This window comes from Gasterosteus aculeatus, chromosome 2 (genome assembly GCF_964276395.1).
Source record: "Gasterosteus aculeatus chromosome 2, fGasAcu3.hap1.1, whole genome shotgun sequence".
NCBI classification, from domain to species: Eukaryota; Metazoa; Chordata; class Actinopteri; order Perciformes; family Gasterosteidae; genus Gasterosteus; species Gasterosteus aculeatus.
This window is the reverse complement of record NC_135689.1, coordinates 14,498,830-14,514,519: the sequence shown is the minus strand read 5'-3', so window position 1 is coordinate 14,514,519 and position 15,690 is coordinate 14,498,830. Positions and strand designations below refer to the sequence as shown.

Below are 15,690 nucleotides of genomic sequence, written 5' to 3'. Positions count from 1 at the left end.
AGGAATTGATGGATGTTTGGTTAGTAAACAGGGGAATTAACACAATGATGAAAGTGCAGTGACATCAGGATAAAGACTGATGGGTCGGATATAAAACGTGACAAACATTAGTTCAAAACATGAGGATCTGAGCAATTCAAATACGAGGTGAAAAGGACTCATGCAAGATGAGCTGAATCAAGTAAAAGAAAGAGGAATGCATCGACCACGCGGCGTCAGACTACCACGGTACTAACCTGCACTTTGACTTAGTCATTTTTTGACTGCGGAGGATAAAAGATGAGGCAACTTTAAAAAAGAACGTCAGCAACAGGTGAAATTGTGCACTCTGTGTTTCACGTTGTTTTTATGTACAATAACCATTGTGTCTATCGACCATCTTTTGTTAACCTTATTAATTAGATCATCATAGCAACAGCACTGCTTGTCCCACTCACCATAGCGGCCCACAGCAGGGGGACTTGTTTTCCTCTCCGTTGTGATTCTCTGTGTTTGCAGACTCTGTCTCGCTGGGCATACTCGCTGTGGCGTCACACACACACACACACACACACACACACACACACACACACCCACACACACCCACACACATTGGTATGGGTAAGGTGACACAAAAAGGTGCCAAGTTTAAAAAAGAGGATTAGGAAATTGTACCCTGCAGGAAACAGGTTGCCCCAATGAATTTTAAATGATACTAGATTTCCATATTGACACGCATGCCTTTTTGGTTTGGCTTGGTTCTATTAAAAAAAAAATAGATATTAGATATCAGATATTACACTGAAACTAAAATAAGACTTAACTGAAAAAAGCAATTTACCACACAACTTTTCCTATCATGTTTTACAAAGCTCATAGTTGAAGCCAATAGTTGAAACAAAAATGCAGGAGTAAATAGAAAAGGTTTAGTAAAAGGTAAGAGGTTTTGAATTAAAGAAAAGCAGGGTTTTCTAAATTACAGAATATTATTGTTATCGAAGAAAGAGTCATGAATTGTAAGGTTTCTGCATCAATGCCAACAGACCTAAATCAAATTAGACTTTGTAAATCATTTTTGTAATTTTCTTAAGTGCATCAGCATGTAAACATTCGGACTCATATTAAAGAGTTATGCGGTTGGATTTTAAATGTTTTCAGTACTGCCTGCATTGTCCAGTTGACATATTTGATCGTCCTATTTGGTTCAGGTCTGTATGTTGCAACAAGTATCAGTGACATAGTTACAGGCTCCTGCATATTGGAAATATTATATAATATACAGGCATAAAACATTTTCTTTATGAATGACAAATGAAAGGAAAATGATTGTGATTGGAAGAGAGATCTGTACACAAATACTTCAACTATTAATTTTACTTCCACCTGAAAATATAATTTAGAAAGAGAAGTAGAACATAAATACAATCTCAGAATCAGCTTTATGTTTATGCATACATTGAATTTAATTGCACTATATACTTTTATATTTCTTATATTTAATAATATGTTATTGTTGTTAAATTTTTCCTTGCTTGTTTTTATTCTTATGTATATTATTTTCTTGATTTTTATACATTGTATGTAGTGTGTATGTACATTGTGAGCACATGTAACCGGAGTCAATGTGCATCCACATACACGGCTACTGAAGCTGATTCTGATTATGAGGATGCAATATTAAAACGGATATTAAAATAAAATGTTGCAGGAAAAAGGTTAAAGAAGATTAGGAAGTGTTTGCAAACAGTCATAGTTTTGAGATGTACCTACATCTTATTTTTCTATCGTTTAACACTTGAAAGTGAAAATAACAAGCATCACACAAGTTCATATCATTTTCAAAATGAACGTCAATCTCTGTTGTAACATTCGTTCCTTAAAATAAAAGTACATTTCCTGTGCCATCATTTGGTATTCGGTACACATCCCCCCCCCTTCCCATTGTGACATGGAGGCTGGAGCACATTTTCCTCCATCAGCTTCTCAACTGTTACAACACACAAGTGTTGCTTAATTTCACCAGAGAGGCGTTGCGTGCTGCTGGAGGACAATGTGTTCAAAGGAGGTACTGACAATGAGGTGCACGGGGCTCCATGAAGATGCGGATTAAACGGGGAGTAATGCGAGACGGGGCGTGCAAACACACAAGCAGAAGCAAAGCGCATGCAAGCAGAGGCGCCCTGCACGACAGAGATGAAATGTCTCTTGTGAACACGTGCAAAGAGGCGCACACTCCCAGACACAAACGCATTTACCCTGTGTCTCTGTGGACTGTGTGAACCAGCCAAACTTCCCTTTCTTCTTCTCAGTGAGGTCAGCCAGAGTGACCCCTGGGAGAGACCAACATGCAGTTCACACAGCCAGACAGCAGAGGAAGCAGTGAGTCAGTACGCAGCGGGACAAGAGAGACAGCTGCAACACAAACTACAGCACAGACGCAGCTCGCAAAGACACTCGTTAACTAAGAGACAATGCTAGTGTGCAGTGGAGGATAGTTCAGTGAGGCTCATATGTATTAGCTTAATGCGGATAAAGCGTTAATAACAAGAAAGTGTGATTTCAGAAATGCCATTTAAATGTTTGGGGTACTTTGGGACATTGTCCACGTGGGATTGTTTACTGTAAAATGTCCCACTCAATACATATATCATATGCTCACAATTCTTGAATAACGAATATACATCAGCCTTGAAATCCCCTTAATTCGGCATCATCTTAAGGCTAATGAATACAATATTAGACTGCAGAGGATTAGTATAAAAAACGTCTTCAGAAACAAACAGAGGATAGAAAGCAGAGAAGAGAACAACAACAACTTGCAACATGATAAAGACACAATAGGAAGCAAAGGGAGAAAGAGGGGAAAAAACTACTGTTAGCAGCATCCTATAGATTCTACACAAGTCACTGCGGGAGTCAAGGAGAGAACGTTAGTGCGTCGCCTTTGGTGTCTGCAACAAAAGCGGCAGAGGTAGAAGCAGGGCAATTACTGGAGGACGCACAAACCGACAGGTACATGTGCACTGACCACACTGTGGAAGCTTTAAAGGCAGCACGGGGGAAAATGTAACCACACCAATTACCCACAATGCAACTCTTGCGCCAACAACTGGGTCGTGCCAAGCATCAAAACCTACAGCGTATATTTGTGACCCTTTATTGACCTGGAATATAAAGTATCAGCAGACATTTGCCTCAATAGGTATGAAACTGAAAAGCTTGAAGGAAAAACATGAACGTAACCATGAGGTCAATGACGGTGGAGGTAGAGATTTTGGTGAGAGTCATTCTAGCAGCCGCAAACCTACACAGACTTAAGAGAAAAAAAGGCCACGCAATGCTAGAAAACGTTCTCCTGAGCGTCGTGACCGCCTCGTTAATATTGATGTCACAACACATCAAGCATTGGGAGAATTGATCCAGAGCAGCTATGCCAATGACCCACTTTTCTTCTTCATTCCATCTCTTATGTAAGTGATGGGTGGCAGAGAGAACTGCATAGCTGCACCGGTCTGCGCTCCGCTCCGTGTCCCCCTCATTCTCTTTATTGTTTTGTTTTACGGTGTGTTTGGAGAGCAGCTGACAGGACAGGCGCTGCTCTCGCTGTCCGCCTCTCAGCTGCTGCCGCGCGCACAGACAGCTCGCTCGAGTGTCACATTGGGCTTTTTTGGCAAGATCGCGTGACGTGCCTCACACGATGACTTCGTGACCATTTCCTGCATATCGCCCACCGCTGTTGTTCCAAAGAGGTGTGTTTACGGATCCCCTAGATTTATTTGGGGTCGTGTTCATTCAATCAAACAATACAGCGGTGGTTGTCTGAGGCACCTGACTGAGGTCTGCACTGAGTGGCCCTTCACATTGTTAATGGAAATGTAGTTTAACAATTTCTGGATTGCTTTGAAGAGTACGATACATGGCCTTATGTAGGGAGAAAGCATTCAATGACTAAAGCTGCACTATAAAGAGAGAACTTGAAGACAGGTTTTTCATAAGTGCATTTTTTAAGAATCTGTTATGAAACTTCACGCAACCACCCACAGCTTATTTCATCGGTTACACAATCAATTCATTACTGAATAAATATTCACTTCAACCGTAAACACAACTGACTCGTCTGCAGCAGCCACTTTCAATTTACTGTACCAGTCCTAGGATGAATTGCAAATGTGCGCCTGGATGGATTATAGTTATTTCAATTCTGTACACTGTGTTTTCTCACCGGAAAACCACAAAAGGAGCCAATATTCCATTCACACAACAAGCCTCCTCCAGATCAGAATAAGCAATATTTATCTGTCATACGTACAAACACACACACACACACACACACACACACACAACTGAACTTCCACAGCCACTTCTGCGTTGTCATGGCAACGGCGCACACAAGGCCACACCGTAGATTGGACCAGAATCACGGCACTGCTGTCGCCCACTTTCTTTATGCTCCCTCGGAAGTCGCCACCATGGCTGAGAATCCAGTAGCACTAACGCATGAAAATAACCTTGCACATATGGTAGGTAGAGTAGTATTTATGACCTAGTGAATGAAAGTAATTATGAAGGTATTGTAAAATAGCAAAACAGCTCACAGTACAGTATTATGTTCATTTTGCCAGATAATTAGATTAGATGAGATTTTTAGGGGGTAAATTTGTTGTTTTGTTTAATAACTGTTTTATGGTTTGTTTCCTTATCGTAGAAATGGTCTTTTGAACCAGACTGCCCAACCAGGAGAAAGATACTGTGTGTGATATCTGTAGTATCTGTGTGTAGTATACAATCTGCAACACGCAATACTGTCTCTTTGTACTAGACATAAGATTCTATTGTGGCTGTTTGTCGAAATCCGTCAGCATTTCAGTGTCATTTCACATACTTGAAAGCGTCGGTCGGCACACACTGTAATTGTGGAGGAAAGTCATGTGTTATTAGGGGAGCCGGAGCAATTGGTCCTCAATACAGAGAAGGTTTCCTTCATGATACATGAAAGGCAAAGCATCAGTGGTCTTATAGTGAAAACAACAACAGATGGATGAATAATGGTTTTCCATCCTCACCTCCTCCTTTCACTATCAAAGAGACAAAGGGACATGCGACATTGTTTAAAGGCAGAAGAGTCTGTCTGCATTCTTCATTCATCTGCTTTAGAAAGGGATAGAAGGACACAATTGATTCAATTCAGGAAACTCACGGTTACGCTTGCCCTCCTCGTCCCCCTCCTCCTCGTTCTCGGGGTCGATGTCCTCCGCCTGGGTGATCCAGTCCAGGTAGCCTTTCAGGTCCTCCTCCAACTGCTGCTTCTCCCGTAGCTTCTGGAAGTCTCCCCGGGCCTTGGCCTTCTCTCGCTCTTTGGAAAACTCTCTGGACGGGGCAGAGCAGACGGCATCCAAGTCTTAAAAGCCATTGGTTACAGAAAAGAAAAGACAAGAAAAAAGAAAAAGAGACACAACCCCCCCCCCCCCCTTAAAACCTACCCGCTCAACACACCCAAAACCAGGTTGAGAACAAAGAAGGATCCAAAGATGACCAGACTGACAAAGTAGACCCAGGGCAGCTCAAAGCCCATTGCATCGTTCATCTGAGGAGAGACACAGGGAGCAGAAATATTACACGTGGTTTATTCATGCGTTGCTTCATAATTGTACATGTGTCCTGTTCTTTTTCATTTTTAATTCAATTCTAAAATTGCCTGCAATTCTCTACTGTTTTCCATATAACGTTATAGTAGTGAACTGTTCTACTTGGCTCTAGTAAAACCAAAGACGATCCCAAACAAACAACACGATCTCACCCATCTACTGGACCTCTACAAGAACCAGTGGTTCTTTTCAGATTCTACTGAATGTTTTGACAGCTGCTATAAAGTGACTCATTCACCTCAACTAACCTGCACCTTTACAAACCACACGCATTGCAGATTGTATGTATGGCCCCTGATTGCTCCAGGTATTTATTGTTTACCTCCAGGCAAAATAATATTTTTGAATTAAATAATCATATCTACTGCAACTAACGCATTTGTTTATTTTTTTTGTAGTGCATCTCGGGCAGCCCTACGGAGCCCAGGATCTTCAATGACTCCAGTAATTTAAATAAAAGCAAAAATGTGGGCAGTTCAAAGTTCATAATGTCCTTCAGATGGACAGAGATCTACAAGAAACAACAACCAACAGTGGAGCAGGACGTGTGACCACTAGAGGGCCCAACGCCAGAGACGCCCGGGTTAGAAATGAGTGGAGGAAGTATTAGAGGATGACGTGTCTTTTACTAATGAGGATGTGGTTATCAACCTCACTGCAGAGCTTAAGTGCACTTTTATCAAGCTGTTTGGAGAGAAAAACTTGATGGTTGACGTGGGTCCATTTATAACCACACGACAGGCTTTTTACACGGGTCCAAATATCCTCCACACGCTTGACACTTTTCTTTTCCCCACACGTGCATGCAATTCTACTTAATACTCCTGCTACTCCTGAAAAACACACCAGCTTGCATGGAAGAGATAACGTGATGATTTGTCTCTGCCAGCTATGGCACAACATATCTGGAAATGATTTCTGCTGAAAAGGTCAGAGGTCTGTCAACCGAGCTATCGTTCTGTACGGCCCGTCTCCTTTTTGTCAGCACTTTAACAGCAGTATTAGCATGTGATTGCCATGGCAACACATACAGAAGTAAAGAGTGTGTGAGGGAGAGAAAGTGGAGGACACACAAAGGTTCATTACTCCATAGATGAGGGTCTCTATCAATAAAATGATGTGGGTGGATACTGAATAAACCTCATTCTGAGCTGGGCCTCAATGCCGAGTGTTTTGGCTAATTAAAAGCTGTTCATTCTTGCTGACGGGAAACTGGAATTTTGATGGGGATTTTAAAGTGCGCCTGCCTTTTTTTATTAAACTGAAAGAATAATGAAGGTTTAGGCTCAGACTGCTGCTTTCAATGAGGATTGATTTGTAAAAAAAAAAAAAGATTGTGAGATTATTTTATATTATTTGGGCTTCATCAGATTACCCAGTAGAGAACGTCAGTCCAGCCCTCCATGGTGATGCACTGGAACACAGTGAGCATGGCAAACAGAAAATTGTCAAAGTTGGTTATGCCGTTGTTGGGTCCTTGCCATCCCTCTCTGCAAGATGTACCATTGAGCAGGCAAAGGCGGCCGTGCCCTGAAACCGCACACGGCGTGGCCTCTTCTTCTGCGAGGGCGCCTGAGGGGCACAGAGTCAAACAGATGAACCGACAAATCCAAAGCACCAAAACAAGAAAACAAAGACGTTTGTTTGAAAAGAATTATAAAAAGAAAATAGAACTGGTCTTGGTTCTACTATTCAATCATCTCCTTATACTGGTTATCCTCCACATTGTCTTATCCTCCTGCTACTATTGCATCATTTCGAACAAAATGTGGGCTTTGCTTTTCTTCTGCTCAGTGTATCTTGTGTCCTCTGAGGGCAGATTTCTTGGATTTTTTCTGGAAAAGTCTTTTGAAATAAATGATGACAGTCAGAATTTGAATAATTCCTCTATAAGAAGAGAATAAAACCCAGTTATTTCATCTTATTACAATGAGCAGTTCATACGTCCCTTAAAAACGTTCTGTAGGTTACTTTTATTACTAAATGTTGTGTCCTCATGCAATCATTATAAGGCCATTACAGACACACATACAGAGTTAATGCGCTCACAGAATCACAACTACCTCTCCTTTTACACACACACCTACTGTTGTTTTGTAGTGGACACAAAGTCGCCCTCCATTCAGACGTATGAAAACTACGTCAGCACTAAGTGGCTTCCTCACAGCAAAGACAGCAGACACGAGCGAGGGCGGATTAAAGGGAGCTTTCAACTCGCTCGGTCAGGGACACTCAACTTCATTTTACGATACCACTCCTTTCATCCACGAGAAACGCGTCAAAACAGAAAGAGGTGAATCAATAAACGTGTCCTTACTAATAATAATAAGAAGAAGAAGAAGAATCCTGCCATGTGGAACTTGGGTACAATTATTTTTGATGGACAATCTGGATCTGCTTGTACTAAATATTTTTTGTGTAATTAATTCTGCCAAATAAAAACCACACTGCCTAATGAAAAGAATTTGACTGATATCACTCATATTATTTTCACATTTTCATTAGATATTGCGATGCTGCTGTTCTTTTGGTCACGACAACCCTGTCGCGAAAAATCTGATATTGTGAAAGCCTTAGTTTGGAGCAATGCTGGAGCAAAGGTCAAGCCTGTTTACCTCATAGTCCAGTATCAGTCATCTAATCACTGGACTAATCCACCCATCTGTTGTTCTGTTTTCACCGGCTCGCCACCATTCACATACAAGGAACATGTGTTCATTCATTCACAGGGATTAAAGCCTGTATCAATGAGAAGTATACTCCCGTTCCTACTCTAGGTTGGATGAAGGACTCCATTAAAAAAACGGTTTTAGAGGATACAAATAAATGAAAAAATTAAATTCATAAAGGTCTCATGGCTGAAAAATCCAACACAACAAAATGATACCAGAAGTAAATTAAATAAAAAATGTAAAATAATACTGCAGGGCACTACCATACCTGTTTGCATCATACAGGTTGCATGCATTTTGCCAATGAAGAGCTCCAGGCCGATGATGGCGTAGATGATAATGACAAAGAGGACCAGCAGAGCAATGTGAAGCAGGGGAACCATTGCTTTAATAATGGAGTTTAAAACCACCTGTAAACCTGCAAAGGGAACACACGACAGTAACGTAAATGTGCTGCGTACTACCGAAATCTGAGGTCCAAATGAGAGAACCAGCAACAACAAAATTTGTTCCTGATTTTAATTAACAGACCTTGAATACGTGTTTGTGTCGTGACATCTAGCCAGTCACTCTCCCTCCTAACTACAGAAACTGGCGGCAATTTAATGCGATAATCTTTCGTAATTATTTTCTGTCAAGTCATTTGATCAAATGTTATGCAGAGAAAAGCAAACACGCAAAAGCTATTAGTTATTGTAAAAGCACGGCCTTATCTGTATTTCTCAGTCTCTATTATCATCCAATGGACGAAAAACAAACTGGCCTGTGTGGCACCAGGAAACAAGCCAAAATATCAGCTTAATTAAACTGCACAGCATCCTACAGAGACAAACAGTGAACCAGATTAGAACTGGAAATGTCTTCCACGGGTCCATCTCCCCCAAAGTCCTTCCCTCCCAGAGACGAGTGGACAAAAGCAAAGCATTAGTGTATTAACGCTGTTTGTCAGGCAAGCTCAAGACTTTGGCCACAGCAATGAAGGTCGTTTTTAGAAGAAGGCAGTGTTCACTCTCTCTCCACCCGACCAATACCAATAAATGGGAAGAAATCAAAATGAACTTAACTTATTGTATCTTAGAACAAAATGTTTTAATATTGTGTTCCCTAAAAGCAGCTAAATAGAATTGGTAATTGTGTTGTGTACCATAATCTTTATATTGCTCTCATGTGTCAAAATGTCAAGTTGCCCCATGTTTTGCACAATTATTTTTGCATTTATTTTCAGTTTATTTAAGTAATTTTCATAAAGACTCAATCATAAAAGAGGAGTAGCAAAGGTTTATTCAGTAGAATAAACAACTGAAGGAATCATTTAACACAGAGCAAAATAAAATGATGGAATGGCAAACAAGATTTGGGACAGCGTGCAGGTTTAGAAATCATCACGGGTAATTGCAATGACTACTTTTAGTTCAAACAAATATTCCATAATATAACTTATTATTATTATAATGGATATGGAACACAGCGGGGTCCTACGCCCACTCATGGGTGGTGGGTCTGCAACCAAAATGTCTCTATTTAAAATATTTTGTATCTGAACTGATGATATCATCGTCTCAGAGAAAGGCTTTAGAAATGACAACATCTTCTGTGGTCACAGCAACACGAACAGTTCAGTTTTAATGTAGGCTAAATGACGTGGGAAAGATTAAGTGGAGGGTCATTCAGACCTTTAGAGACATGGACTCAGCTTAAAAGCCCCAGGACACAAATAGTGGACGCACTTTGCTCGGTTCACAGGTTTCCTTCTGTTGACTGACTTCCGACCTGTGTGGACACACTTGATTGACAGATATCTACATTTATTGTTTGCTGTTTAAACAACATTATTGTTTTATTTGGAGCCAACCCAGAATATGCCGATCTGGGCCCATTTCAGACGTCTCGTATTCTTGTGACAAATAATAAATGACTCAAGTCCTAACTTAAAACTATCTGAGGTAAAAAGCAGCTCCGTGTTAACTCACTAGGAACTCCAGAGACGAGGCGAAGCGGTCGCAGCACGCGAAAAGCTCGAAGGGCCTTGACGTCAAACCCCCCAGGTTTGCCTCCAGACTGTCCGCCAGAGTCAGCGTCTTTGGTTATCATCTCCAGAACTACACTGAACAAACTGATGGGCGGGAGAGAGGAGTGTTAAGGGTTAAGGTTCAGGGAAAGGGAGGCAAGGTAGAAGAGAGCAGGGACAGAGCTCAGACAACAAAAATCAATCAGAAACCTCTTTGCGCTGATCTCGGTGTGTGTGTTTGTGCTTTACGTGTGAGTCCTTTATGTCCGCCCATATTTACCTTTAGTTTTTCTCGACCCAGAAGAAGTAACCAGTGTCTATGTGATGAGGCTTTTGGCTGCGTGTCTCCGTACGTACATATAATTCTTGCGCTACGATGTACTCACCCTACTATGACGATGACAAAGTCCAGCATGTTCCAGCCGTTTCTCACGTAGGAGTTTTGGTGCATGACCAGACCGTAAGCAATGATCTTCAGAAATGTCTCTATAGTGAAAATGATCAGAAAGGCATATTCCACTGTTTCCTGTGTGGAAAGGGGGAGAAAGAACAAGAATAGAAGAAGACTCTTTAATTGTGTAACTTTACCAGAGAAATTCGCACTGAACCAAATAATGTGCATGAGGGGACGCCAGAAAAGGAGACAACGAGACAAGAACCTATAAGACAACAACAAAGACAACAGTTTCCTGGTTATCACAACAGTTGGCATGGCAACCGTTTTCTTTTTTTGTTAAAGCAGATAGAAAAGTATCATTGACCCGACTGATCAGATCCACGGCCTCCTGCTTGCTTGCGTAAAATTACGGCTTCAATGAGGATCCCGTTACACACGTTAACATTCTGTTGTTACATACGCTAACATACAGAGCAGCCTTCAACTTTAAGATGGGACATGCGTCGTGAGTCATAGTTTTTAGCTGACGCTGAAAGGAAACAAGATGTGACAGTTTCATTTTAAAATGTTCTTTTCAGGGTGAAACCGTGACATTCAAAGGAAAAAAAACCCTGTAAAACCTCAATCGAGGACTTTGTTTTGTAGCCAAAGATAACACTCAAATGAAAAACTCAAGGTTTTCATCCAGCAGCAGCATGGAACATATCAAACACTGAGAGATGTGGGTGGAGAAGACCTGCGTGACGTAGTAACGCTCAGAAACACAGCACAGCAAGTGATGCAATTTACATTAGTGGTTTGGAATAAAAGGAAGAACTAAAGTACTCAACATGACCAGTGATGGACATCAGATAAACAGAAAAACAAAAGATGTCACAGTATCACCACCACTACTTGATTCACATCATAGAGGCACAGGAACAGAAAGCAGTGACCACTTCAGCATTGAAAAATCAGCAAAAAATATATTTCAGTGCAGAAAAAGAAATTCTAATTCTTCAATCCTATTGTACTACATCCTGCTGCATCATCAGCATGTTTCCATGGCAACACTGTCGGGTGACCGAAACAGGTCCCTGAATTTTAACATATCAAGATACGTCTATTTATTGAGCCTGTACATTATTTACATTCTTTGAAACACATTTTACTCTCCTACATGTCTCTCTGTCACCCGGTGTCTCCCCCCAAACTCTCTCCCTTTCTATCCATCTACGTCTTATTCTGTCTCCCTCAAAGCAAACGGTTAGTCTGAAGATTTAAGGACCATTAAGCAAAGCACCTCTTCTGTTGATGGTTAAAGGACACAAAGGCTCACACAGACACATTCATGTCCACTGAAAGACCCAAAGAAGTACACACACTTCCTAAAGCCCTCCCCCAACTCCCTGCTCTGCAAAACAATTATCAGTAATAATAACTAAATAATCCTACTGCTTAATAAATGAACAAATGTGTGCAACATCACGGTTGCATTCCTTTCATCCTGCAGAAAAGGCCCAGATTCTTCAGATCGACTTCTCAGCTGCAATGTGGATATTTATTTTTCTGGCCTTGCGTGTGTGTTTGGCTGCTAGTCGTTCTCCGCTGTGTCTTTACAATAGCCGGGCGATTGTTCAGGTCAACAGACACCATGACTCGTTTAAAACTGATAAAGAGCCTCCAAAGCACACACAAACAGACACACACACACACCTGCCTCCATCCGACATTCTTGCTCGATGCTACCGTTGTTTACTCGGGTCTGAAACGTGCGCTCCTCGGCTTAGTGAGCGGCTGATGAAGAGTATGTGCGTACGTGTGAATCTGCTCAGCCATCATACTAACAGCTTTCCAGTGAAAGGGCTGGATTATGGCTTTACTATGAAGTAATTACTTTGGTTAGCTCTGCCTGCACTGTTAATCGTTTTAACTGAGTGAGCACACTATAATTTAAAATTGAACATAACAAAACACAAATGAATACACTGCTGTAGAGAAAACGGCTCATCAATTCTAAACAGCACCATAGTGCACAATCTTTTTTAGAATAATCAAATTCAGCAAACTAAGAAACCCATCGAAAAAATAAATGGTCTTGGCGCTCTGCCCTATTACCTTTAATACACATGCCATGATGTTGCATAATAAACGTCAAATCCCTTTCATTTCTCACATAGTTTCCCGGGTAGTAAGTGAGTGTGAGAGCGGCACGCGGCGCCGGCTGTCAGAGTTATGGCGAGGAGGGTGGGGGGGGGGCGTGCTGACCAGGAGGAGTAAAGAGAGAGAGAGACGCCATGGGGGCACCTGAAGCCTTGTCAACCCGTGTCTCTACAGGCGACCCTTCGTTCTGATAGAACTGGGATGGAGGCAACGAAACGCAAGGCCCGTGCTGATGTCCTGAACCACTATTATTATTGGATTTAGTTTCACCTAAACTGCTTCCCGAAAGGATAAATTCAAACGACCTGTTTCTTCAGTGCATCGCAGTAGTCTCCTTCTGTGCTTGTAATACAGAGATAACGTTGCCATGGAAATCAGGCTTTTTTCACGTGTGGGCAGAGGATGAGACTTGAAGCTGGAATACTTAAGACAACGGCCTCTTGTACAGCACACATTGTCCAGTAAACGGGAGTTTATTTTTACATTTTCCAATCCATGAATGCCAACAGGTGCCAAAACGTAAGCTGGAAACATAAACGTGAGTGACCAAAGATTATTTAAGAAGGGTTAAGAAGGTTCATTTTCTTTGTCTGAATATAAAAAAATACATTAGTACATTTAGGATCTGAATAACTAATTAGTGTGCGTGTTGGGGGTCTTTTATAAAAAAAGACATTACCCTCAACAGTCAAAACCACATAAAAGGAGCAAACATGTGTTTGATTGCTTTTACCTTGGATGTCCAGCACTCGTCCTCACAGTCATTGCATAATGTTATTCTAATTAAAGCTCCATTCAGGATCAACCCACAAAGCCCAAATTTGGATTTACTGGCTTGTGATGTTTTTCTACAGTCTTTAATGCCCACTGGCTACGTTTGTCATGAAAGCAGGAGGACTGAGTGCATTTTGTCACACCTGTATGTCAAGTTGCGTTTTTGTCCTGTCTCCAGTTGTTTTTTGACTTCCTGTTTTATTTTGGAAACTAACTCCCTCTCGTTTCAGGTCCCTTGCCCTTCCTCATGTGTCACCAGTCTGATTGTCTCCCCTGATTCCTGATTGTGTCCACCTGTTCCCACAACTCCCTCATGGGTACTTATAGTCTGCGTCGCCCCTTGTCCTGTGCCAGTGTGTCTTGTTGTTTTGCCCTGCACACCAGCCCTCACGTCACGAGTTAAGTCAAGTCCGATAACGTTTGTCACGTCCTTTTGATCCCTGTTACATTTCCTCGTTTAAGAGAGATTTTGAGTTTTTGCCTTTTGAATTTTGATCTCAACCTTTTTCCTCATTAAGAGAGATTTTGAGTTTTTTCCTTTTGAACTTTGATCGCGACCTTTGTTTCCTCGTTAAGAGAGATTTTCAGTTTTTTCTTGTTATTAATAAAAAGCAATATCAGCTGAACCCTCTGCGTCCGAGTCCTCCTCCTTCCTGCCTGACAGTACACACTGGCCAGAATGGACTCGGCAGAGAAGGACCAGCTGACGGAGGCGCTGCGCGCTCAAGCATCAAGACTGGCGCAGCATGAAGACCTTGTTGCTGACCTCGATCGAGGGGTTCGGGGACTTGCTCAAAGCCAGGAGGGGTTTAAGACTGCCATGACCACGCAGGTGGGACTCCTAAACAGTCAGGTAGAACAAATTCTCACCTTGCTCTCCAGGAACCCCGCGGCTTCTCCCGAACAACCCCCCACGCCGTCTGAGCCCCCTCCCGTAGCCACACCAGCAGATGCGTGCACGAGGCTGGCACCTCCGGAACGATACTCCGGAACCATCGGACAAAGTAGGTCCTTCATCATTGAATGTGAAATGCACTTCGAGCACTCTCCGATGCACTTTCCCACAGAACGGTCCAAGGTTGCCTTCATGATGTCCCATCTCACGGGAAGGGCCAAGGCATGGGCCACCGCTGAGTGGGCTAGGAGTTCGGCAGTTTGCTCATCACCAAAGAAGTTTGCCGACGCTCTCAGACTTGTTTTTGACCCTGTGGCAACAGACCGAGAAAGGGCTCGTGAGCTCAGTCAGATAAAGCAAGGTGGACAGTCCGTTTGTGAATACGCCATACGTTTTCGCACCCTGGCGATGGAGAGTGGGTGGAACACCACGTCCCTCTACGATGTTTTTCTGAGAGGGCTCTCCGACCAGATCCAGGACCTCTTGGTCCCATTGGACCTGCCTCTGGACCTCGATTCCCTCATCGCCCTCGCCATCCGCACCGACAACCGCCTACAGGAACGGAGGCGGCAGCGTGGGCCCAGAGGGACACCCGCCGCACCTGGCTCTTCCCCGACGCTCTGGGGCGCCGCATCGCGTCAAACCTCCCCTGAGCGACTCTCAAGAACCCGTGCCGGAGGCGAGGAGGAGCCCATGCAGATGGGGAGGGCCCGGCTCTCTCAAGAGGAACGACAGCGACGCTACCAGGAGGGCAGATGCTTTTACTGCGGCGAGCGTGGCCACCTCATCACCGCCTGTCCAGTAAAGGCCGGCCAGTCAGTGAGTCAAGTCGCCGAAGTAACTCCTACTCCACGCCGATTGACCACAGTGAGGATTAAGCACCGGGATAAGAACCTAGAGCTGGGGGTATTGATTGACTCAGGGGCAGATGAGAGCCTAATCGACTGGGGGTTAGCACAAAGACTGGGGCTTCGGGTTGACCCATTGAGTAAACCGGTTAAAGCGAGCGCACTTAATGGAAGTGCATTGTTCACTATAACCCATGTTACAGAACCGGTGGAGCTTCGCATCACCAATCACTGGGAGCGCATACAGCTGTATTTAATACACTCACCTCTGCACCATCTCATCCTCGGGTTCCCATGGTTAATTCATCACAACCCACACATAAACTGGCG

At 42.9% G+C, this 15,690-nt stretch overlaps 1 protein-coding gene across 25 annotated transcripts in view; it reads right to left on the bottom strand.

Annotated features, from left to right (window-relative positions):
• cacna1db (calcium channel, voltage-dependent, L type, alpha 1D subunit, b) overlaps positions 1 to 15,690 on the bottom strand; it is a 61,389-nt gene that overhangs the window by 23,373 nt on the left and 22,326 nt on the right. For 15 of the 25 annotated variants that reach the window (XM_040194407.2, XM_040194410.2, XM_040194415.2 and 12 more), the window contains exons 4-12: positions 10,691 to 10,830; positions 10,267 to 10,409; positions 8,565 to 8,714; positions 7,000 to 7,196; positions 5,460 to 5,563; positions 5,177 to 5,346; positions 2,235 to 2,309; positions 438 to 522; positions 237 to 263 (exon numbers count right to left, since the gene is read on the bottom strand). In XM_040194407.2, coding sequence (XP_040050341.2) covers positions 237 to 263; positions 438 to 522; positions 2,235 to 2,309; positions 5,177 to 5,346; positions 5,460 to 5,563; positions 7,000 to 7,196; positions 8,565 to 8,714; positions 10,267 to 10,409; positions 10,691 to 10,830 — 1,091 coding nt within the window. The remainder of the gene's footprint in view (positions 1 to 236; positions 264 to 437; positions 523 to 2,234; positions 2,310 to 5,176; positions 5,347 to 5,459; positions 5,564 to 6,999; positions 7,197 to 8,564; positions 8,715 to 10,266; positions 10,410 to 10,690; positions 10,831 to 15,690) is intronic. The other 10 variants (XM_040194413.2, XM_040194429.2, XM_040194427.2 and 7 more) reach the window with 3 other exon arrangements.